The sequence below is a fragment of the Lipophrys pholis genome (assembly GCF_963383615.2).
Source record: "Lipophrys pholis genome assembly, chromosome: 15".
Lineage (NCBI taxonomy): Eukaryota > Metazoa > Chordata > Actinopteri > Blenniiformes > Blenniidae > Lipophrys > Lipophrys pholis.
The window spans coordinates 25,932,000-25,957,021 of record NC_137642.1 but is presented as its reverse complement, the minus strand read 5'-3'; the positions used below and the strand labels follow the sequence as shown (position 1 = coordinate 25,957,021).

The 25,022-nt window shown below is 42.0% G+C and overlaps 2 protein-coding genes across 5 annotated transcripts in view; one reads left to right on the top strand and one right to left on the bottom strand.

Moving 5' to 3' along the window:
• Positions 1-486: 486 nt before the first annotated feature.
• LOC308120493 (dual specificity protein phosphatase 19-like) lies at positions 487-23,591 on the bottom strand. Its single transcript, XM_080481123.1, has 5 exons — positions 23,499-23,591; positions 20,623-20,864; positions 10,213-10,259; positions 5,769-5,921; positions 487-1,682 (listed from the first exon to the last, which is right to left on the bottom strand). The coding sequence occupies exons 2-5, from the start codon at positions 20,837-20,839 to the stop codon at positions 1,500-1,502; spliced, it is 600 nt and encodes a 199-aa protein (XP_080337249.1). The 5' UTR covers positions 20,840-20,864; positions 23,499-23,591; the 3' UTR covers positions 487-1,499.
• nckap1 (NCK-associated protein 1) overlaps positions 22,744-25,022 on the top strand; it is a 36,057-nt gene continuing 33,778 nt past the window's right edge. For 2 of the 4 annotated variants that reach the window (XM_080481120.1, XM_080481119.1), the window contains exon 1: positions 22,848-23,089. In XM_080481120.1, the coding sequence (XP_080337246.1) occupies positions 22,982-23,089 (108 nt within the window). In that variant the 5' untranslated portion in view covers positions 22,848-22,981. Of the gene's footprint in view, positions 23,090-25,022 lie in introns of all 4 variants that reach the window. The other 2 variants (XM_080481122.1, XM_080481121.1) reach the window with 2 other exon arrangements.

Here is a 25,022-nt window from a genome sequence, read left to right as displayed (position 1 = left end):
TTTCTGCACACGTCTGTGTGGTTTCATTAAAAAAAAAAACAAGCAACAGCGCCCTCCTGTGGCCCGGCATACCAACTACATCGTAGTCAAGTGTGTCTCCACCCTGTACAAAGTACAGACCCATACATCAGGAGCTTATTAAATAAAAGCAAACAAGTCTTAGTCACTGACTCGTACGTCAGTAACAACCGTCATGTGTTTAGTGTTGCGAAGAGAGCGTCGGGAAGCGACGGCGCGGCGTCGGGAAGCTCGTCCCAGCAGCGTTTGGTAATTAGGACGCCAGCCCACTGGATTCCCGCTCGTTATCTAGCAGGCTAATTACAAGCAAATCAACTCCGCAAACTTGTGAGATTGTCAGAGACGACGCAGCGGCAGGGTAATCACCGTAATCGATGGCACACCTGATTGTGTGGCTGAGAAACAACTGAAGTTAAACCTGAGGAACCTGGAGGGATTTGAACTGCGAGACAAAGAAGACGAGGGTCTCTGACACGGACGGGCACACTTTTATTCTTTAATCTATGAGTGTGAAACGTACAGAGGCGTTGTGGTTGAAGTTACTCTACCAGAAAATTGTTTTTAAATAAACTTTCCAGAAAAAGCAACACTTCTGCACAGAGAAAAAACAAACAAACATGTAAACTAGACCATCGCCACTCATTTCCAACCTGCAGTTCCACAAATAGATCAACCGAAGTAAATTTTTTTACAAACAAACTGGAATTTGTCGCGATCAACCTTTGCTTTAGTTTTTCTAACTAACGTTAGCTTGGGAAACCTGCCGCAAGGGTTTCTGGGATATCAAAGATGGCGTCGCGGCAGCTCCAGTGAAAATGGCTGATTCAGCCCGAACAAAACAAATCCAGACTTTCTCAAAGAAAAAAGTCTTCAGGCCACGAAAATGGTCTTGAATGTTGTGAAACTGGTGGTAAGTCGTTTTTCTAATGCAACTAGAGATCCAGTGTACGAACGGGATCTTGCTTCGGGAATCTTCCGGCGTTTCCGTGACGATAAGACGTCAACAAACCCGAGTATCTTTCGCCTGTTTGTCTGAGTGTAAAGAGGAATTTCCTTCAGAAAGGTATTGACGAACATCAACAGCTAAACCTGGATCCTACGTGTTACCATTTTTCCCGTGCGAATTCTGGTCGAGGAGCTTTAACATGCACATTAAAATGGTCCCTGGTTCGAGTCTCAGTGACTCTGCGTGTGCACATGCAGTTTTGCTCTCGTAACTGGTGGAAACGTGAGCGTGTGAGGCCTCGTTTACGTGGAAACATGGGAAACACAAAACTTCCACGGCGTTACACGACAACGGAGCTCTGAGCCGCTGAAAACACGACTGTCTGGAATAAAAAAATAAAATAAAATACAACCTCTGATTCCGAGGAAACGGAGGAAAACGTAACTTGTCTGAAGTTCTGCTCCCGATCCTGGTTACCACGGTTACAGAAACCAGTCGCGGTGCACATGCTCAGTGGGGTGTGCTGTGTGATGCTTCAGGGTCTGTAGCTCTGCAGCTGCTGGTGGAAGCCAGCGTTCGGACGGACGGACGGCCTCGCCAGCTTCACCTGGCTCAACGCCGCGTCGAACGGCAGCCGCTCCCTCGACATGAGGTAGCCGATCACGACGGCGGCGGAGCGGGACACGCCGGCGTTACAGTGGACCAGCACCACGCCGTCCTGGGGAGAGCGACCGGGAGGGTGAGACACACAACAGAGCTTCAGTTCTCAGTTTAGTTTGTTTTCATTACGTTACAAACAGTAAGAGAAAGAAAGGAATTTGGATTTTATTTTGGCAGTCTCAAAGAAAACAGAACAAAGACCCTCAATTGTCCAACTAATCAGCTGAAAGGGGTTGAAGCAAAAGCGTCTCCACACCTACCACATCACAAAACAAATAATCAAGGCTCTCTAGATAATGTCACACAATTATTTTATTTTTAACTAATATCACTATTTTTTACAATACACATTCATTATATACTTTTATATATACAGTTTATACATGCACATCAAACATATGTACATACGTACACACATATATATAGATACATACACATAAATGTACATGACATGTACATAATATTATTAATATACTATTTAAATTTCATCAATTACATTTTAAATATAGTCAAATCAGTAATATTCTCTATCACAATATATACCTTTTATTATGGTTAATAAGTATTATTTTATTTTATCCCATTATATATTATTGCTGTCCCAGGTACAATTGTTGCTCTTCTTTCTTATACTTACTAATGATATATGAGGGGAGAGAGAGAGAGAGAAGGAAGAGCAACTAGACGACAAGATGCTGAACAACCCAATGAGTTTAATCGAGGGAAGTTTTGTAGGTCGATTCCTCTAAAGGAGTCATATTATCCAGCGTTTCAACACGTTCACATGCGTCTCGGTCTGAAAAACTTTGTATTCAAACTTTATTGCTTCTCCTTGATTTTCCTCCATTTGAATATTGGATCATAGGAGCTGCATTCAGAATCTGCTGTGTCTGTGTGAGCTGGACTGGCTCCGCCCACACATGACCATCTTGGGAAGAGGAGGAAGTACTCCCTCTCGTGGTGCCATGTGCCAGAGCAGAGCTGCCTGATTGTGGGAGGAGTCAAAGGGAGGAGCCTACCTTGATTGGGATTGGCTAAACCCCCGATGACACTATATAGGGTTTGATTTCTGATTGGCTGGTTGGAGCAACACACTTTTTAAAACCTGAAACAAGCCAGGGAGAGAGAGGACAGACTGTCTTCACTTCTGGGGCGTCAGTCCAGGTATGGGGACGACTAGTACTGATGGAAAACCAGTAGAAAGAGACTTTTGCATCATATGACCCCTTTAAAGATTCAGGAAAAGTGTTGTTTACTGAGGCGACGAGACCAGAGGAGAGTTATTTCACTGCATCGTGTCACTGAAGGAAAAACAAGTCTTTGCGACTTTGCGGCATCTTTGAAAGCGGCTCGACGAGCGAGGGCGTGGAAAGTGGAGACGGAATGAATCTGAGTCCGTGTGTCAAAAAATGATTAATATTAATGTTGATGTAATTATTTTACTGCCGAGAGCGCCTGACTGGAAATACATTGTTTAAAATTCCAGCCACACGTTGAGACAAAGCGCTCAGGCACATTCGTCTTTGATTCAACGTGGTTCAGCCCGCCGCCGAGTAAAAAAGTCTTTTCAGGCTGAAACGGGGCGGCGAGCAGAGACCATAACCACATTTTACATTTTCTCTGTCAATCAATACCCATTGAGGGACAGCAGATTTAAATTGGCTGGCTGTAATTGACTCGCTATCGCTGTTATCTCGCGCTTTCCCTTTATAAAATACAACCCAATCAAGCAAGTTCCTCTGGGTAAAATACAATCTAATGACACAGAACCAACAGAGAATGATATCAGTCTTTTATAAGCTTCTCTCAATCTGAGACCGGTCGCTCTGATCTGTGCTGGTGTCTGCAGTCAGCTATTATCAGCCCTTGTTTTCCTTCCATAAAAAAAAAACCAAAACAACAAAAAAAAAAAACAGAGAAATACAGAAAAGTTCTACAGACTGAAAATTGCCTGAGCGAGATAATCCATCACAGCAAACACTGAGACTTAATTTGGTTTTGTCAGAGTTTCTTGTTTTGCTGTTATTTCTCTGCGCTCCAGTTGAGTGTTTTCATATCAGTGCTCACATCACATTATGTTCTGCTTACGGTCAATCTCCTGACACACACACACTCACACACACACACACACCACTGCCATGTTAAATTAGCCGGCCGATATGAAGGGAGACATTTCCAGGCTGCTTAAACTTCCTCCAGGGGGAAGATACAGAAATGTTTAAGTAGATTTCTTTTATTCTTATCGAGGAAAAAAACCACAAACCTCTGCTGTGTGTGTGTGTGTGTGTGTGTGTGTGTGTGTGTGTGTGTGTGTGTGTGTGTGTGTGTGTGTGTGTGTGTGTGTGTGTGTGTGTGTGTGTGTGTGTGTGTGTGTGTGTGTGTGTGTGTGTGTGTGTGTGTGTTGTGTCTGCAGCAGTCAAGACGCTTGAGTACAGTTACCAAAGTGAATTTTTAAGGCTTGGCCAGATACGAGCAGTGGGCTGTATCATTTCTATTTTCGAAAAGCACTTTTTACTTTTTACAACTGTTCTTTGGCAGATTTCCTAAAAGAGCAGCGAATATATAAGTTCGACAGCACAACAGCAGGCTGCAGTCAGGCCTGTTGGACATCACATTACATTACATCATGACATCATAGTCTGACCACAGGAAAGCAGGAGCTGTCATGTCTCTGGATGCAGGATGTCTGTGTGTGTATAAAGAAACCCACTGCTGACTTCTACCAGTCGTTATCATTTCCGTTCATTCCTGCTGAGGTTCACTGGCACAGGCAGAAACTATCCGTATATTGTGTTTATCTCGTTATTAGACCAGAATCTATTAATTTATTTTTATACAAGTGTTGGAATAATTCTACGTAAAGTTATCACATTCACTGTACCAACAGTCTTTCTCATGAATTGCAGAAGTACTGTGTGACTTGTATTTCTCCACTGTGACCTCGGAACGAGATAATAAAAAGAGAGGAGACGCAGAGAGTTTTCAGAGCGGGTTGGAGATTGTAACTGAAACACTCTCTGTCCGTTCTCCTCGCGAGTAAGACCAGAACTTGACTCGGTGTGTGTTCTTTCTTGCAGATTTAATAAATGTCCAGAGGTTGAACCTGACAACAAGCATAATCACTTCAGCTGTCTGTTTGTCTTTAATAGCATTTGTTTGTGTGCACTTTGGTTTGTGTGTGAGTAGTTGAATTCTTGCATTGCACTGTGCCATTTGCAGATGAGCAGAATGTCTATGGAGGAGCTACGGTGTCTTAGATGACTCTGTTCCATCTGCATCTGAACAACAAAGAGCTGCTTCCAGTTGATCCTCCTCAACAATAAGTTCCTTCAGTGTGAAGCGAGATATTTTCTGGACATTTCACTGCGTTTTGCAGCAGAAGGTTTCATTAAAATTGGCTTCATGTTGAGATTGGAGTCGTTTTCTGTCGTCATTATGTCAACAAAATAAAAGTTTAAAGTTCACGAGGAACTATTCTACCGGTCCGACCCACTCAGGATGAAACTGGACTGAATATGGAACCTGAACTGATAAAACTTTGACACTTTTTTCCTAAAAAATAAAATCTAAATCTACCTGGAAAAAAATCATAGAAATCGAGCCGTGGCCATTTGTGATCGAGCTCAGGATGTTCAAGTTATCCTGGAGAAAGAGCAGAGGCTCACATATCGTGCACTTTCATACAGTTCGAGCCATAAAATCAAAATAAATGGAGGCTGTGTGGATTTAACTATAGTTATAAAAAGGCTCAAGCATATTAAACAAACCAGAAATTTTCCAAAAGGTCAAAGTCGGCCTCCGTATTCATTCGGCTTGATGATTGAAAAAAGTTTTGTTAATAAAGTGGAAGATTCTTTGACCTTTTGGGAGGGATTTTAATCTGGTCAGCAACCTTCAGGAAACACTTTTAACTTGAAACAGTTTTTACTTCCTGCTGATTCCCGTTGTTCTCTCCACTGCATGCACTCATAAATCCGCCGCGGTCTGGAAATGTCCAACTGGTTTGAGTGAGAGGCAGGGGAACGTGTGTGTGTGTGTGTGTGTGTGTGTGTGTGTGTGTGTGTGTGTGTGTGTGTGTGTGTGTGTGTGTGTGTGTGTGTGTGTGTGTGTGTGTGTGTGTGTGTGTGTGTTTACGTGAACACACCTGATCTCGAGCTTCCTCGATGAAGGAGCTGCACTCCCCCAGATAGGAGGTGATCTCCGTCTCCGGGACGTCCAGGATCTGCAGCGTCTTATAGACCATCTGATCAGGGAACAGGTTCAGTACTCCGTATGCCACATTTAGAACATGAGACACCTGGAGGAGGAGGAGGAGGAGGAGGAGGAGGAGGAATAGGAAGAGGAGGAGGAGGAGGAGGAGGAGGAGGAGACACATGAACATCCTTGAGTCAATGACCTCCTGAGCATTGACAAGCTTTAAAGGCTCTTTGGCAGCAGATTCTGTCAGACATATTGATGACACGACACAAACCTGAGAGAGAGAAACAAAGAACAGGGCTGACAGAGTGAAAGGGGGAGGAAGATAGAGAGAGAGAGAGCGAGAGAGAGAGAGAGAGAGAGAGAGAGAGAGAGAGAGAGAGAGAGAGAGAGATGGTTTTGGGGGTTAGGAAAGAAGACAGATGGCTCCAATTCATTTTGCAGTATCTGTCTACTCTCACTTAAATTTAGCTTCCCTCGGAGAGATAAATCCTCTCCTCCGTTACATCTCTGCATCATACTAATGTCTTCTGCTTTTACGCTCCTTATTCTATCTAACTTCCCTCCCCGCCTTTTTAAGACCCTATTGTATTATTCCCCAACAAATCCCATTAAAGGAGGAAAAACAAGAATGATCCCGCTAACAAGTATTTTGATTTATTATGGCTTTAATGGCGGTTTATTTCAACTCACAGGCATTTCAGCTGCAGGCGTAACGCGACTGCACAACATCTGCGTTCATCCAAGCCAGGTACTCCAAAAATGTAGTATCCCCTTCATTTTTAAGTAAGATTTCACGTCCTTACAGGTAATTAGGAGCCAAATCTAACAATTATACAAGCAGAACTAGAACCTTTGGGATAAAAAAGTAGAATAACTTGAGAATGGTGCGTGTTTCTTGATTCGTGTGTATGTAATGAGACTATTTTGTGTTGTATTTGAGCGTCCGCTGACTGTTTCTTCTCGTTTACACAACGTTTCAAGGGAAAACTTTTCTGCATTTTCGTTTCAGAAAAGTTTCACGTTTACATGGAAACAGAAAAAATGATGTCGTTAGCTTGTCGGGCCACTAGTTGGTGCTGTTGATGATTTTTGTAATGAAACCACACAAATGCAGCAGAGAACAATATGCAATATACCTTGATTCAGACTGGCAGGTTCATGCCTTGTGGCTCACACCGTGTCTCCCTACTTATTATTCTACTTTATAACACTAAGTAGAACTCTAGTAGAGCCCAGTTATTACAAACGCATCACTGCAGGAACTGGACAGGAACGAGTCAAGTGATCCTGCGAGTCTCGACTGAGGGCAACAAAACCCTGATTAGAGACAAGTCCAAGAGCAAAATCGGACCGGGTGCCACCTGCCTGAGGACGGAGACATTTGCGGGTCGTTTTACACGCTCAGAAATCTCACAACCTATTACACTCCTACAAATATTGTTATGCACGTACAAATCAAATTACATACACATGTTGATTTGAACATTCGACATTCATTACACACAGAGGTATTAACACACACACACACACACACACACACACACACACACACACACACACACACACACACACACACACACACACACACACACACACACACACACACACACACACACACACACACACAAGTCTTTCTGCTCAGATAATGGCCCCTCAGAGCCCAGTTCATAAAATGAAAGTGTATTTTAGTGACCTTCTATTAATGACCCCCATCTTCACAGGGAGGAAGAGGAGACCACAAGTTAACCCTTCACTTGTCTTTGGCCAATTTTGAGCATTTATGGGCAATTTACAAAGAAGTTCAACGGGATAGAGGAAAATGTATTTTTTGAATGATCATGGTTTGACATTATCATCTGGTGTGATTACTCCAGCTTAAAGTACTTTCTATGTAGAGTTTTTATGTCTTCACTCACTTTAAAGTCACAGTATCCAAGTCGCCTCAACATATCAAAATGTACAGATACAGTACATATTATTGTCTGCAAAAAGTGTGAGTGCGTCTGTGTGTACTCACGCTAATCAAATGTTTTCTGTAAGTAGTACTTGTTAGCTTAGCTTGTACCTGGTTGCCTGAATACCTGAATATCTTGATACATGATACCTGACTACCTGGACAATCGGATACCTGAATACTTAAATACCTGATAGCTGCATACCTGAATACCTGAATACTTGGATACCAAGGCCCCGTTTACACGCCAACCAATACGAGTGTATCCGCAAAACTTTTCGTCACTTTTGGGGGGTCCGTTTACACACCGCTATGCAGATGCACTGTATCCATGAAGTTTTTGTACCAGCTCTCAAGGTGGAAAGATTCTTTCACGGTCACTAATCCCTCCTGCGCAGACTGCCGCAGGCTACGGAGCCTGTTACTGCGCATTCTCATCCCTCCCCCTCCCTTGTCACGTGAAACATTGTAGTATAAACAGGGCCCTAGATACCCGGATACTTGGATATCTGATACCTGAGTACCTGGAAACCTGATACCTAATACCTGATACCTGAATACCTGAATACCTGGAAACCTGATACCTGAATACCTGAACATCTGTATACCCGATATCTGGATACCTGGACACCTGATACCTGATACCTGGATACCTGGATACCTGATACCTTCATACTATGTAATTCGATTTTTATTTTTGGAAATCTGAAACTGTGGCGACAAATGACGCAGGGCTGGCCTGACTTGATGCCGACTCTTAATATTCACGTGTCACTCTTACCTCCTTTTACAAAAGGCTTGATGGGGAAGTGAAAACGTGAGCGGAATGGAAAAAAATAAAAATCGGAGTTCATTCTGGAGTGTTGAGGTAATTCGTCAGAATAAGAGTGATGCATTTGCTGAATATTAAGGAGCAGAAAACATTCCTGCAGCAATGCAGACAATCAGAACTTTGACTGATAATATGAACTATGAAATGAGTCTTCCATTTAACGTAAATGTCTTTTAATTACAACCGAAGTTCCTAAAAGTTTGTGCAAAATGTAAGTCAGAAGAGGAAGCGATGATTAGCAATTATTGTAAAACTCAATTTTACTCTGAAACAGTGTCGGTAATGACACATTAATAAGTAATGCACTCTTGTAATGACACTACTTTTGGTGGTAATGGGGTGCCGTTTACACCACCGTGATTTGAAAGTGAAAACAGAAAACCTTTTGGGTGTTTACACTGGAAGCCCAGTAGTAATCCCATTACTAATGTAAACTCATTCTGAGTGAGGACCAGTTGTTTTACAGCTGTTCTATATCACATTTTAATCTTTTTCCTATTTATCTGCCGCTCCAATAAGTCTGATTACAACCGACTAAGTTTCGTTGTTTTATGGCAGTGACAATAAAGTTTTCTGATACTGATTCCACCCCAGCCACAGACTGTTCTCTCTGCTGCCAGCAGGGCGGCGACATTGCTGCCTGAAGGCAAACACAGAGAGGATGAGGAGGAGCTTCTTCCGCCTGATGAACCGAGAAAAATAGACTTGAGAATTTGCCTTCGATATCCTGTGTACTTACACTATTGACACTGGTCCACCTGTATTTATTTATATTCATCTATTTAGCTTTTATATTTTGTGTGTCTTAATCTCCTTTTTTCTTATCAATATTGTAATATTCTGTGCTATTTTCTTTTCTTGTGTTCTCATGTAATTTCTTTCTTTATAACTTTATTCTTTTATCCCTTAAAAACTGTTGTTTCGGTGTGGAACGTGTACTCAAAGCATTTCACTGCACATTATACTACGTATAATTGTTGTGTGTGATAAATGAAAGACGACTTGACTTGACTTGAGGGTTAATTATTTCAGATTTTCCAGTTTAATTGGAACCTGGAGAGAGAACGTGCAGTCCAGTCCAAACTGAGAACCCCAAAGTGCCGCCTTGAGTACAAAAACAAACCATGACGCGTGCCAACGATTGTGGCACCGGGTCTTGTTCATCCCTGTGCACTCATGGCAACAGTGTTTATTTAGTGGCTGGACTGGTGAGAGGTGTTTCTTTTTTTTTTTTTTTTTTTCCTCTCCTTCGGGCCGACTGCCAGACGTCCGCAGCTTTAAAAGCTAAGTGAGAATCCTCGGTGGGTCTGGTTCTGAGGCGGTCCACGCTCAAGCCCATAAAGAGGAAGTGAAGGTATTTGTAATCTCACTAATTCATCATCCTGAGACTGCACAGGCAGCAGTCTGCCGGTGCCTGGGAGCAGCGGGGCTGACTGTAATCATTTACTCCCTCTGCTGAGCCAAACTGTCACTGCATGAGTCATGAAGCTCCTCCGGCTGTCGACCCCGCAGCACAAAGCTCACCTGCACAACCTCATGTCACTACACATGCTATCACAACAAGGCAAGGGCATGCCCGCTCTATTGATCCCCCGCACTGACCTTATATCTCTTCAGGGTGTCCATGTCGTGTGCTGCATCCTGAGAGGCTGCAAAGACAGAACAAAGTGGATGAAGAGGACAGACGGCCGGCCATGCCTCTGCTTAACAAACCTCAGCTGCCGATCAAATAGCGCTTCACCTCCATTCTTCAGTATAATATTCATTTTAGCATGATAGAGGCAATCTATAAGAAATTGTTCCTCTCTGATATTCAATACGATAGCACAGCATAGTATGTCTATGACAGTGCAGTTATACCAATACATTTAACAGCCCTGTTTTTGGCAGCACCCCATTTTTCACCAGCGTCATAATGCACACGTTTAAATTTTCATGAAACCACATAGTACCACACCGTATGATATTTTCTGACTATACCGAGGGATTTTAACAGGATCATCTTTTAATATTTTTATATTAATACCAAGGTTTTTGATTGTAGCATTACGTATTTTTTTTAAAAAGTATCTTAGTATTTTTAACAGTTTAAACAGGAATTAAGATGCATTCCACATACTGTTTAGGTTTAGCATCTAATATCTGGGCTTTTGTTCTGTTTATGGTTTTATTTGGATGGAACCTTTCCAGTTGGGCTTCTTTGGATTTTAGAAGATTAAAGATCTTGCGACGTGACCTTGGGCTGTTGTGAAACATAACAGGTATGTCCAGGCTAATATTTAATAAGTTACTGATGCATCCACAATGAAAGAATCCATTTTTTCAATCTTATTTCTTATTAAATCAAACTGGGAACACATAAACAAATAAACATGATCCTACATTATAATAAGTTGTTTTTTTATTTTATATTTTTATTCATGTTTTTTTGTTTTGTTTAGGGGGGGGCGGGGGGGGGGGCATTTTGGCAGTAAAATGCAAAAGCTGCAGGACATCAGCACCACTATGGCCTCACTCGACGACATTCAGACATAAAAACCCTTTTCTGAACAGCTGCAATGCCGAGCAGGGGAGATATCAGTCAGCAGAAACCAACAGCAAAATGGCTTAAAGCTACTGAAGAAAAAAAAAAAAAGAAAGACTGGGATAGGAATCAAATGATCTATAAAGCAGCACTCGACTGTGCTCAGAAGGAAAAAAAATGCTGAAATAAACATTCAATATTATCTACAGCAGCAGAGGAGGAACTTTATGATTTTTATATAAAAGAGCAAGCGACGGCGTTTTCATGACAACAACCTTCCAAACAGCACAAGTTTGAACGACTAATGCAGCAGAGGAAGAAGGTCAAAGACTAATGGAGGAAGCAGAGAAAGAACAAACAGCAGCCTGAGTGACTGCTTCAGCTGACAGAAGCAGAAAATCGGTTAAAAGACAAAGAGCGACGCGATAAGTCAAGTAGACCGCTTATTTTTTAACTAGGACGCCACAACACACAAGACGGCGATGGAAGGTCATCGCACAGTGTCGAGGAACTGACACCAACTGGATGGAATTTTAAATAATCAACAGATTTACACAGGAAACCAGGAACTTTGTTTGTGTGTGTGTGTGTGTGTGTGTGTGTGTGTGTGTGTGTGTGTGTGTGTGTGTGTGTGTGTGTGTGTGTGTGTGTGTGTGTGTGTGTGTGTGTGTGTGTGTGTGTGTGTGTGTGTGTTTCCTCCAGGTACGCTCCTGCAGTAACATGCCATGAGGTAAACTGGTGACACTAAACTGTCTCGAAGTGTGAATGTGACTGTGCTGTTGTCTGTCTATGTGTGTTTGCCCTGTGATGAACTGGAGACCTGTCCAGGTGTACCTGATCCTGGCATGTCAAAGTCTGCCTGTCTCCACCTGTCCAGGTGTACCTGTCCTCACGTGCTCTCACCTGTCCAGGTGTACCTGTCCTCACCTGCTCTCACCTGTCCAGGTGTACCTGTCCTCACCTGCGCTCACCTGTCCAGGTGTACCTGTCCTCACCTAGTCTCACCTGCCAGGTGTACCTGGCCTCACCTGGTCTGACCTGTCCAGGTGTACCTGGCCTCACTTGGTCTCACCTGCCAGGTGTACCTGGCCTCACTTGGTCTCACCTGCCAGGTGTACCTGGCGTCACCTGGTCTCACCTGTCCAGGTGTACCTGTCCTCACCTGGCCTCACCTGTGCAGGTGTACCTGTCCTCACCTGGTCTCACCTGTCCAGGTGTACCAGTCCTCATCTGATACCTAAGCTCTTATGCGATGTTCCCAGTCTGCAGGGGTCAGGAGCTATCACATGTGGTCCAAAGAGCAAAAAGTGTTGAACCAGCAACCAGTGAACTAGTGGTGAGTGGTTTGAACAAGGGTCGGGTCACAGTGATGTGGGGAGACGTGGTCCAATCCAACAGAACAGATGTCACTCAAACTGAAGACTTAACGTATCTGCTGCTCCCACCCCGGTGCCAGATACCGCAGCACATCTTCGGGGGTCTGGTGGTGTCTCTGCCTTGATGGGTCGCAGCTGTTAGGCTGCAAAATGGTTCCTGAACATCATTAAGCACAATGTTATGGCTGATCAGTGTCCTGCCAATCAAATCTCATGATGCCCCAAGGTGATTTCCCTCTGAGTTTTAGTATCTATACAGAAGTGTGCAAGCAGATCAATCCGCAGGTCAGATAAAGCAGAATAACAAAAAGATTTCAAACATGTTTCTCAAGGTAGCATTGAAGTGAATGGTTTAAGCAAGATCCGTCCTCTTAAAACATCTGGATTCACAAGGCTTGGAATGTCCACAAAGTGTTGGATGATTTGTCAGATTCTTCCTCATGTGGCCAGTCATGATAGTTGTCTTCATCATTTCATCGTTGTCCTTCATTCTACTTAGATTTTGGTACATTAGTTCTCGTTTATTTGGTCCTGGAGTGAGCTGTGCCGTTTGCACCAGCGTTTCCCTTTCTGGATCGTCTTAATGAAAAAAGTAAGTTTAGAGAAGTACAAAGAGTCTTATTTTTGTTTGTGGAGCAGCTCCTCCTGAGGACAGCAGCGTCTTATTAAGCACAGGAGACACATGGGCAGGAAATAGACGGCGATGGCAGGGCTCCCTCCAGATTTCCAGGGTGGATTCTCTGCAGCGGCTTACTGTCTTCAAAGAAGCGACATTTGCACTCTTTGCATTAGCCAAGCCACTTTTACGTAATGCCAAATGCACGGTGTTGAGAGGCGAGTCCAAATCGGAGAGGATTGAGTGTGTGTGTGTGTGTGTGTGTGTGTGTGTGTGTGTGTGTGTGTGTGTGTGTGTGTGTGTGTGTGTGTGTGTGTGTGTGTGTGTGTGTTGGAGAAAAGCCAGCTCCGGCCCATATGTCTCGTCAGTACAGACGCGGAAGATTCAAGCTGACACGTGTGTGAAAAGATGAAGGGGTGCCAGGACTTTTAGAGCTTTTTAGGAAACACGGAACGACATTAAGACGACTTAACAACAAGACCGAATTCCCATCATTATTTTAACAAAAAAAGAAAAAAACTTTGTGCGGCGTTATTCTTCTTGTGCTATTAGTTCCTTGAAGAGTGCTAATGCTGCCTCCGGAGCTTCAAATTAAGACGACTCTAATGCGAAGTTGTTGTGTGGATTATTTACTGCTGCTCTCAGAGCTGCACATTATATATAGATAGAAAATGTCTCCGCTCTTCTTTAGGCTCAAAAACCTCCAAAATGTTGGATGGATGGATGGATGGATGGATGGATGGATGGATGGATGGATAGATAGATAGATAGATAGATAGATAGATAGATAGATAGATAGATAGATAGACAGATAGACAGATAGACAGACAGACAGACAGACAGACAGACAGACAGACAGACAGACAGACTCATTTCCCAGTAAACAAACTGATGAAGTATCCAAGCAGTAGATCACTTGATGATGAAAACGGTTTTAAGGCTGCGTCTCTTCTTGATAAGCAGCGTCGCCCGTCGTGATAATTTTTTTAAGTTTCCTCCGTTTGACTCGATGACCAGTGCAGGTTTATTCTCCTGGAAACAAAGATTCACCAGCTTGAAGTCAAAGTGGAGTTAAACGAACAACCTGAGAATGAAAGCACTCCGTCACCGACTGACACAAGGGGCAGGCTAATAGAAAGCTAATTAGCACTACCCGGACCACCAAGAGGCAGTGGGGCTTCGTACAGCGCGGTAAATCTAACGCTAGACCTCCTCGCGGCTATCTTGGTCCAGAGCCAAAGAATAAATCACGTTACAAGTAAATGCGTGGAAAACCCACCGTGAGAACCAGGAATCCTCTGATATACGATGCTATCAGTGTAACAAGCATTAATGTCCAGAAATAGAGCCTCATCGACTTCCACACAAGCCAATGTGGATATTTACTCTCTCCACAATCTCCACGGAATCTTTTCAGGTTGCCTGTCAGGAGCTGTTTTTGCTCATGCCCGTCATGTTAATGTGAACTAAAGCTGCATAATTGCCCCAAGCAGTCGCATCGAAATCAGTGGCTGAGATGCATATTGGCAACGACAGATCACAAACATGTTCACATGGGGAGCGTCTTCAGTTTTGAAAACAAGCAGCAAGGCTTATTCTAAAAACATGTGGAGCAGGAACATAAGAAGACAGTCTGTCTTTGTGTCATTTCTGTACCAGGTTTAATCTTTAGAGGGTCGCAGGAAGCTGACGTCTGTCACAGCCAGCACAGGACCAACAGCCGGGCGCAGCCCACCCTCGTGACAACGTTAACACACAGACAACACCACAAACTCACAACTTCTGGCAAATTCAAGTGAAAATGCAAATCTTTCACGGTGTTTTGGGTGTTCCTTCCTGCGACACTGGGGCTCGGAACCATCGGAAACACAACCGTTTGTAAACGGCTCAGACTCCATCTCCATAGAAACCGAGGAAAACAAAACTTTTCTGAATCGCCGGTCGTGCACCGGTTCACTACCGTCATAGTCACAAGTTGTTTTGCACATGCTCAGTAGAACCACGTTTCCTCCAGAGTGCCATGACTCCCAGTCCATATTCTCCTGGGACTTGGTAGTTTTAGGTCCCCATTTACAAGACAACAAATACGAGTGAATACACAAAACCTTCTTCACTTTTGGGGGGGGGGGGGGGGGGTCTGTTTGTGTGGTTGGGTGGTTGGATCGACTGCATCCCTGAAGTTTTTATATACCGTCTCCCACGGTGGAACGTTTCTTTCACGGTCGTCGTTTTAACAAATAAGGTGTTGTGACATGAAACATTACTTTACAGTTGGCAGTCACCGTACTAACAATCCAACTTGGTCGCCTGTCCTCCAGAATGTCTGTATACTGCCATTGTTAGTGTTTATAGCGTGTTTTTCAAAAACAGCCAACAGCTCCCACTAGTGGCCCAACATGAAAACGACATTATTTTATGTGTTTTTCCGGTTTCCGTGGAAACGGACATCATGCGTAAACGGGGTCTAAATCATCGTGTCTTTTGGATTATGGGAATTAGCTCACAGAGAAAACCCATGCAGGCTCAGGGGAGAGAACATGCAAACCACACAAAAATACTTTGAGGATCTCACAGAATACTGCTCCTGCGATCCCTGCAGCGGTACTCGCCTACGTTAAACCACTGGTTGGTCAGAAATCTTTCTGCCTGTTGCCCGACAGCCTTCGAACAAACCCCACAACACGAACATCTCATCTGCAGTGCCACACTAGTGTCATTGCTGAAATTACATTTTAAAAAATCGACTCTTTATGGGTTTGTGAAGAAAACATAATATTGCCTTTGAGTGCCATAGCTGGACACCCGTGAAGGGAACCAGGAGCAAGCGGCAGCCAGCGTGGAACTGGAGAACCGCTTCGCTTCACGGTCGCAGGACACGAGACGTGATGCCCTGGAGAATCTCATTTGTTCAGGCAGCAGGGTAATAACCAGGCGCAGCGATGAAAGAGGAGCGCTCCAGCGACGGCCAACAACCCGGCCTTAAACTTTAATCGTGGCTGGTGCTGCTGTTAAAGATGTGATGAGCATGTGGGGTGAAGATACCAGTGTACTGTGCTTTTAGTCAAGATATTGGTAAAAGGAAAAAGAAGCTGCGACGTTGCTACTGAGCGCCCGGATGTTAAAACTGAACGTCTGATGAGGATTTAACTGTTAGTCATGACGAGTTCTGTTCATCAGTGCTCTCCTTCCACCTGTCACCTGGCTTTTTAACTCCACACATACAAATACTCTCTTTTCATTCATTCCAGAAACTGCAGATTTTTCTAAAGCGAAACGGTCGATCCTCGATTTAGTTGGTGCTTTTTGTACTTAGCTCTAATATATTGTCCCACCGAGGCTCACGTCAGACTCTCATGGTGGCAAACAGGATATTAATCTTTAGTGTTGCTGCTTTTCCAAAGGAACAAAGAAATTCACTTGTTCAAAGGATTTGGTTTCAAATCATTCAGATTTAAAAGAGTCTGAGCAAATGTGTAATGTTCGAAATATGTAGGAAAAGAAATTACTTTCCAGTTACTCTTTCCTGAATGTTCGAGGGTTAATACAGGTACAAGTAGAACATTCCAGGCTGTATTTCCGTGATAAGCTGCAGGTGTTTTAATGTCAGGTTGTCTCATAAAACTAAATCAGACGACTGTGATGCGACACGTTTCACACACATATTATTCACACACATATTATTCACATTAGCATTAAAAAATAAGGAATTTAAATGGCACTTTTCATATTTGCTGAGGGAAAATATTCGACAAGAGCTGCTGAAGAGACTCGGAAGATCTGTTGAATTTCGTGATTAAAGCAAATAGCAGCTCAATTCTCTGAGTTATTCACCCAAATTCTACAAGCAGCTCATCTAATGGAGATTCATGAGGAATGCGCCGATCCACTCATCGAACTCTCTGTCGGGGATATACAGACACAAATACAATCCCTTAAAAAGATAACGTGCTTATTTATGCATAACGGGGGGGGGGGGGGGGGGTTGTTAAACATTAGAAATGGGAGAACACGGATCACCAAGTTGGCGGGGCAAGAGAAAGAGCACTGTTACATTAATATCATCGGTGTGCGTGTTTGTTCATCCATCAAATTATATTTGACTGAGAGTCACGACACTCTGGAGGAACCCGTGTTTTGACTGAAATGTTTATTTCCAATATCAAGGTGCGAAACAAAAAAAAAATATATATATATAAGGAAAAAGAAAAACAACAAAGTTTTCTTCTCAAATACATAAATAAATGAATAACAGTAATAATAATATAAAAATAAATCAAGAAAAACATAGTCTAAATGAATATTCGAAAAGGAGCGAGAAGAAGTAAAACTTATTTACTCCCACCCCCTTGTCCTAAAGTAAATAGCATAATTAGTGTTCTTATTGTCCCTCTACTGAGCATGTGCAGAAGTGGCGCGCACGACCGGTCGCAGCGTCTACTCAGCGTTTTCAAAAAGTATCACCTTGGCAGCCGTTTTCAAAAAGTCGTGTTTTTCGACGGAAATTCTCCCGTTGTTCACTTGAAACCGTTGGCGTGTAAACGGGGCCTTAAACGTGAAGCCGCGAACCCATGAGCAACGTCTTCATGCCGTTAGCGTCGGAGCACACACACACACACACACACACACACACACACACACACACACACACACACACACACACACACACACACACGGAGGAGAGTCACCTCTATTGAGCCTGACAGATGTAATATTTTATTGATCCCTGCTGAGAAATGCTCGGTTTGATTCTCTTGTGCTGGAGGTCAAAGCAGCAGCAGCAGAAGTGTTTGAACGGCCCCCCAGAGCTGAGCGGGAGACTCAATGTCAGCCTGAAGGACTCTTCAGACACACGTGTGTGGACGGACGTCGGCCCCGGCGTGGTGTCGCCTCCCAATTCACAATCAACCACATCGATTTATCAATCATCCGGGGTTAATTTATCTAATATTAGAATGTGAGGCGCTAATTCCTCCCGAGGACCGGAATAGTTAAGTGAACATGGGATCAATAGGAACGAGGCTTAAGTTGTTTCCATGAGCACAGTGACAGAATAAACGGCTCGTTCAGCGTCACATCGACGATCGGTGGAAGCGGCACGGTGGGGCGGTGGTTCGCCCGCCGCACAATAAGAAGGTTTGATCCCGAGGAGGAGTTGGCGTGTTCGCCCCGAGCTTTCACCGACCGGCTGTGAGGGTTCAGTGAATCCAGTGCCGACGGTAACGTCTTTATAAAGGTTCACCTTTGTTTTTGGATTTTCGTTTTTGCCGGGAAAAGTTTTGGAGAAGATCTTAAAACCCGATTTCATCTTTTTTCGTGTAAAATTTTGCAGTTTTGCATCAAAACATCCAGTAGAAACACCAGTTTGTACGCGTCCTGGACTTTTGGATTCCTCTGCTTTCCACAGTTTCCTCCTCCTCTGGTTATAGATCCGGTTCAGAGCGTCTCCGACACACCGACAGGCCAAGAGGAGAATCACAACCTCAAAATTAGGATTGGAAAATGATGGAGTGATGATTACATGCAGTCGGGATTGCCTTTGCAGTAAGAGAAGCAACTTTGTGTGAGCAGGTTTGCAGGTTTGAATCCCACTGCTGACAGGGAACACTGAACAGGATGGGCTGAATGCAGAAGAAATAATTTTACAGAAACTTACTGAATACTGAATTAAATTAAATAAAAACACATATATACTGGTAAAAGTAAATAAATAAATAAACTAAATAAATATTAAATAATGTTTTTAATTAATTAGAAAAATAAGAATTAAATAGATATAAAATAAGTATTAAATTCATTTTAAATAAAAAGTTAATCAATATATAGTACTCTAAGGGAAGTTGTGGACCCTCTCTCGAATGTCTAATTCACTAAAAAATGACAAACTGACAAACACATCAGATTTTCACCATTATACCAAAACAAGGGACATTTTTCCAGCTTTTCCTCCGATTCTAGAATCTTTTTCTGGCTTTTATTTTCTTTCTTTTTTTACATGTTAAATTTGTCAGAGCCGGAAAAGCCGAGCGCCAGCTCTGAGACATCGTGCGAGCGAGTTCATTACTCGTTTATATTTACACCGTTATTAATTTTCCATAATTTGCATGCAAAGAGAAGCATCACACATTAGGAGCCAGCCTCCCCTCTGTGCTGCCGCGGCTCAGTAACGATGGCGGCATTAGTGCAGGTTGAAGTGTTGCTGTTGTAAACGGCGGAGTGAGAGCCGAGGCCTCAAAGTGCCGGTGTCAGCAGCACAAACAATTCAGGAGCTACGAGCTGTAGCACGCTGCTCGGTGGCCATAAAAGAGCCCAACAAGCCTCCGGGCCGCACGGAAACAAAAGACCAGCTGCTGCGTCGTGTTGAAATAAAGCAAAAATCCAGTTTAAAGACCTTTTCGTCAAACTGTTCCAATCATCCTCTGTGCGTGACATTTTTCAAACTTTATGCATTTCCAAGATAAATAGTCGGATCCTGCCCGGAAAACAAAACTCAGAGTGGCTCCGCGAAGGTTTCAGGATATTCTGCTCATAATCTCAATAGTTTCCAGTTTGTTATCGACAGCTGCATGTTTTCCAGAAGTGAACAGTAATACGGTAATCCTGCCACATGCTTCCAGGCTGATGGTGTTTGTCGTCGGTGCAGATCACCTCCGTTTGACAAAAACAGCCGTATCTGGTTCATTTTTAATTCTACCACTTCAGAACATGTTGAATTACCTTTTAAACGGTGTCGCGTTTGTAGGGAAGCTTTTCAGTCCCTTTTACTCACTTATATATTTATGTATAAAGACTGAAGTATCATCAAAAAATGTTCTGTCACAACATAAAAAATAAATCTAATCTACTGAACAAACTATTGAAGTTTTGTCCCTTTTTCCAATCATTTCTAACTATAAAATTTCCAATATTACATATTTTCTAATATATATTAGTACATTAATTGTGTTATTTCAGGTAACGACGTAAAATGCTTTGGGGCTGCTGTTGAAAAGCGCTATGTAAGTGAAGTCCATTTATCATTTAATAAAATGTTCCACTAGTTTAAGATAGTTTAACATACTGATATTATGATCGCTTGTAAAGTTAGGAAGAAAGAAAACTAAAGAAATGTCAGTACTGCGTGATAAGATAAAAATCATTAAAACAATCTAAATTCATTAATTCAAACAAATGTTTTGATATTTGTTTTTAGCATTTTCCTTCCATCCATACAGAGAATATGGGAGTCCTGAATAAAATGCATTATTATACTATTATTATTATTATTATTATTATTATTATTATTATTATTATTATTATTAATGTAGCTTTAGTTGATTGTACTTTTTCATTGTTTTTGCTTTATTCATTTAAATGTTTATTTAAATTTTTTTTCCTATTTGTATGTATGAAATAAAGATTCATTCATATTATTATTATTATTGTTGTTGTTGTTGTTGTTGTTGTTGTTATATCAAGAGCTGCAGGTCTGGGTGATGGTATCGTGTGCGTTGTGTTACCCAGGAGCAGGAACGGTCGCACGACACCAACTTGAAGGTCCAAACTGTGATCTTCTACAAATCCACATCCGGCACCGTCCTGCAGCTCCTCCACCTGCTCCCCTCCATCGCTCCGACTCTCCAGCAGCCTCCTTCCCGTCACCGTGGTAACCCGGGTGCTCTGTTTCCTCAGATGCTTCTTGGAGAAGCCCTGGATCTCCTGAGACAGTGAATGCATCACGCCACAGTTCGCAGGACTGCTCCTAAACAAGTAAACACACAGTTTGACATTTACTGCTGTTATATTTTATATCCTGGATCGCAGGGCCTGTACAGAATTATGAGGAAATACAGACACAAAAATTGTAGTATAACACTAAATCTGTGCATGAAACGAATGCATCACACGTAATTCTGCAGAAATCCTTCAAGTCTCCCTGTTTCCTGCACTCAGCTGCTCTCAGAGGCACGTATTCACTTCAAAATACCCCAAGGTGTGTGCGTGCGTGCGCGTGCGCGTGAGAGAAAGATGGGCTGTGGCTGCAAACACAACTGACAGGAGGCCGGAAGCTACGTCACCACATGATACCTTCAAGGACTCAACGGGAAATAGTAAATTATAGCACTGCCTGGAAACCTGGATTTTCTGGATTAGGCTATTACTCATTTTCGATGGGATTTTTTTTTTTTTTTTAGGATTCTTCATTGAGGTCATTGAGACCATTAGGCCCAAAATGTTAGAATTCCAAAATAGGATCCGAATTCAATAAAAAATGTCAGAATTAATTTTAAAAGGATCAGAATTCCCGAGAAAAAGTCAGAATTCCTTTATGAAGTTCAGAATAAGAAAGTCAGAAGTCCTCCAGACGATGTCCGATCCTTCCTGCCTCATTCACAGCACCTCCTACCACATTAACCATTTATTTATTTGGAAATCTAATATGAATGTTGGATCCATAAAAATAATCTGACATTTTGGGAATGTGCAGTTCTGTGAACTCCTGTGATTTTTGCTCCTTTCTCACATCTTCACCTAAAATGTCTCTGTTTTCATTTTCATGTTGTCCTTTTATTTTCAACTCATTTTGTACTGGCAGGCTGTGTAAAGCACTCAATTATTTTGGGACTAAAAGAATCTCAGATTTTCATATTTACAAGTACAACATGACTTCAGACCTGCGGAACAAAGAAAAGAGTCTTGAAAAATGGAATTATGATCTTTGAGTGTTTCCCCTCAAAATGCTGACAATTTCTTTTGGGAATTCTCCGTTTTTGCTTTAATAATTCCAATTTTTATCACAGAATTCTCAGTATTAAACTTTGAATTCTAAGATTAACATAATTCGGAAAAAAAAGTCAGAATTCCTTGAAATAATGTTGGAATTCCATAAAAAAGGTCAGAATTCCTTAAAGATGTCAGAACTCCAAAAAACAAAATGAGTCAGAAACTTAATATCAAGAAACTTCCTGAAAATCACTTCTTTTAAATCAAGACTTAAAACACTATAATCTGCTCAAGCATTTGAACGATCCTTTGTAAATAAACTTGAATTGTAAAAATTTATTATTTTACTTGTAAGGGTGAAAAAACAAGTAAACAGGCAACATAAATTCATTATATTCTTATTATATAGGGAAATTGGGAATTTGACGCCCCAGTTTCCGTTTGTCTCGAATCACATCACAACAATGCTGGTTCATATACAGTAGTGCCATTACACAGGCTTATTTCAATGGAGATGAAGATGATGACGATGATGAAGATGTTATTGATGATGTTGATGATGGGGATGTTGATAATGAAGATGATGACAGTGATAATGATGTGATAATGGTGATGACGGTATTGATAGTGATGATGAGGATGATGATGATAACGATGTCGATGATGAAGATTATGGTGTTGATAATCATGTTGTTATGATTATGCTTATGACGGTGATGGGGATGAAGATGATGGTTTTGAAAATGACGATGATGATGATGATGATGATGATGATGATGATGTTGATGATAATTATGTTGTTTTTGTTGATGACGATGATGGACAACAGCAGTAGCAGCAGCAGCAGGCTGGAGTAATGATCTTTCCGAGCGGTCCGTGAAGGCAGCAGCAGGCTGGCGGAGGACAGCAGCAGCAGCGGCAGAGAAAAGAGACGGACACAGACGGAGGGTGGAGTCCAGGAAGCCGCTATCCAACATCTGAACATGGGCCACAACTAACCACGGCCACAATCACACCTCGATCCTGTTTACTTCACGGATCAGACGCCGCGTTGTGTTGTTTTTATTTTTTATTTTTATTCCCCCCCCCCCCCTCCTCCCGGATTGTGTTTTTTTTGTTTTGTTTTTGGAGATTTGACTGCACGGCGAGTGGAAGATGTCTCGGGGAGTGATCCAGCCCAGCCAGCAGAAGCTGGCAGAAAAACTCACCATCCTCAACGACAGAGGCATCGGCATGTTGACCCGTGTTTACAATATCAAAAAGGTTCGCACACACTCTCTCTCAGCTGTATGTTTAACCTCCGGGAGCCATTAGGCAGATCGTCTGATCACAACCAGGGTCGATGTCACCGTTCGGATGCTCCCAATTGATGCTCTTAACTGGGACTGAGCCGCTATAATCAGATCCTCACTCTTGTGGATACCACCTCCTGAAGCATATCTTAATTCATTGCGGGTTAAAACGTGTCAATACAAGCCCACTGTCCCCCACTAAACGTCCCCTGGTAGCATCCCAGCTAGCGCCTAGCTGTCGCATTAGCTTGCGGTAAAGCAGCCGGGGTGGATTTCACCCCGATGTTCTGTCGAATCAAAAGACGAGAGTAAACACTCGCCGGTGGTTAGAACGCGCACAATAAAGGTTTTTGAAATGAAAAGCTTGCGGGTGAGCTCACCCCGTCCCCCCTTTTTTTCGGCTGGTATCTGCAGATGTCCGGGCCTCGCTGCTGTTCGCTGGTAATGGCGGCGGAGGGAAGCTAAGCTAAGCTAACTAGCAACGGGCGTCGTCTCCAGGAGGAAAAAAAAAAAAAAAAAAAAAAATCAAAACACGAAGCACAAAAACGACAAAATACACAAACCTGCTCTCGTTTTCTCGCTTTAAAAGGCTCGTTTGTACATCAACTGAATAACTGCTTGCATTTTTATACGAGTATGCAGGCTAGCTGTTTTAGCTCGGAGGAAAATGATGAGAAAGTGACAGAAAAACGCTTCAGTCGGTGAATTGGAACATTTTTATTATTCACAAACCATATATATCTTTTAAACAGTCATATTGATATAATATTACAGCGGAATACATCAACTGGTCACTCTACATTCACTTGTACCTATGAAATAATAACAATATTAAGAAAATGCAGCTATTTTCACCAAGCAGGTGTTTTAAATCGCTTTAATTCTGATTATTACCCCTGCTTTTATGTTATTACTGAATAGACTTTAAAAGAAACAATGGCAATAAAAATGTACATAAATTAGGATAATTAGATGTGAACTAAATATACTCTAAATAGCACTGTTCTGGAACTAAATACTGCAAATGTTATGAATATTACTGCAACTATGTGTGGTTTCCCTCATCTGGGTCTCCTGTACTTCCATATATATAGATATATCTATATATAGATATATTCTCTTGTGTGCCACTATCTTAACTATTATCAACTATTTGTGCAATGTGCAGCTGCAGTGATGTAGGATTAATAAAGTGATCCAGTCTAATCTAAACTAATCACATACATGTTTAAAGAAGCAGGTCATGATTGATAAAGTTGATCACAGCATTGAAGACACAAGAAAATGTGAGTTTTTGGGATAATATAACCCATTTTAAAATATCTACAATGTATTTACCATACTTTTACTTTAAACTGAGTGTAGTTCATCAATAGAGATGGAAAGTACAGGAAAATGTACTCGAGTACAGTTGCTGTTTCACTCAGTTACAAATAGAAATGCTGTATTTACGCCATATGGAGTTTTTTCCCGCGTCGTTCAATTTATACACAAATTGCAAGTCATTGTTATTTTTTTAGGTTAGAGATATTGGTATTTAAGTTAAGACTTTAGAAATGTAATTTTTTGGGGAAACATAAAAGATGAATGAAGTGCTAATGAATAGAATAATAAATAATAAAATACACTGCTTAGATTTGATGAAACATTTCAGTTATTAAAATCCCTACAAATGGGATTTATCCGAGTTTAACAGCTGAACTACAGAGGTAGTAAACAGGAGGTGTCAAACTCATTTCAGTTCCGGTTCCACATACAGTCCAGTTTCATCCTGAGTGGGTTGGTATTATGGTGAAATAGAACCATAACAACCTTTAATTTTAAACTTTGAAGTTTAAAATATGCCAAATACTTTGAGTATATGTGATGAAAATGTTGACAATTTCACAAAAACCAAACAATTA

Coding starts and splice junctions, on each gene's coding strand:
- LOC308120493 (XM_080481123.1), bottom strand. CDS start 20,839: ATGCATTCACTGTCTCAGGAGATCCAGGGCTTCTCCAAGAAGCATCTG. Junction 10,260..20,622: donor GCGACCGTTCCTGCTCCTGG/GTAACACAACGC, acceptor CTGTCTTTGCAG/CCTCTCAGGATGCAGCACAC. Junction 5,922..10,212: donor ACACCCTGAAGAGATATAAG/GTCAGTGCGGGG, acceptor CTCCTCCTCCAG/GTGTCTCATGTTCTAAATGT.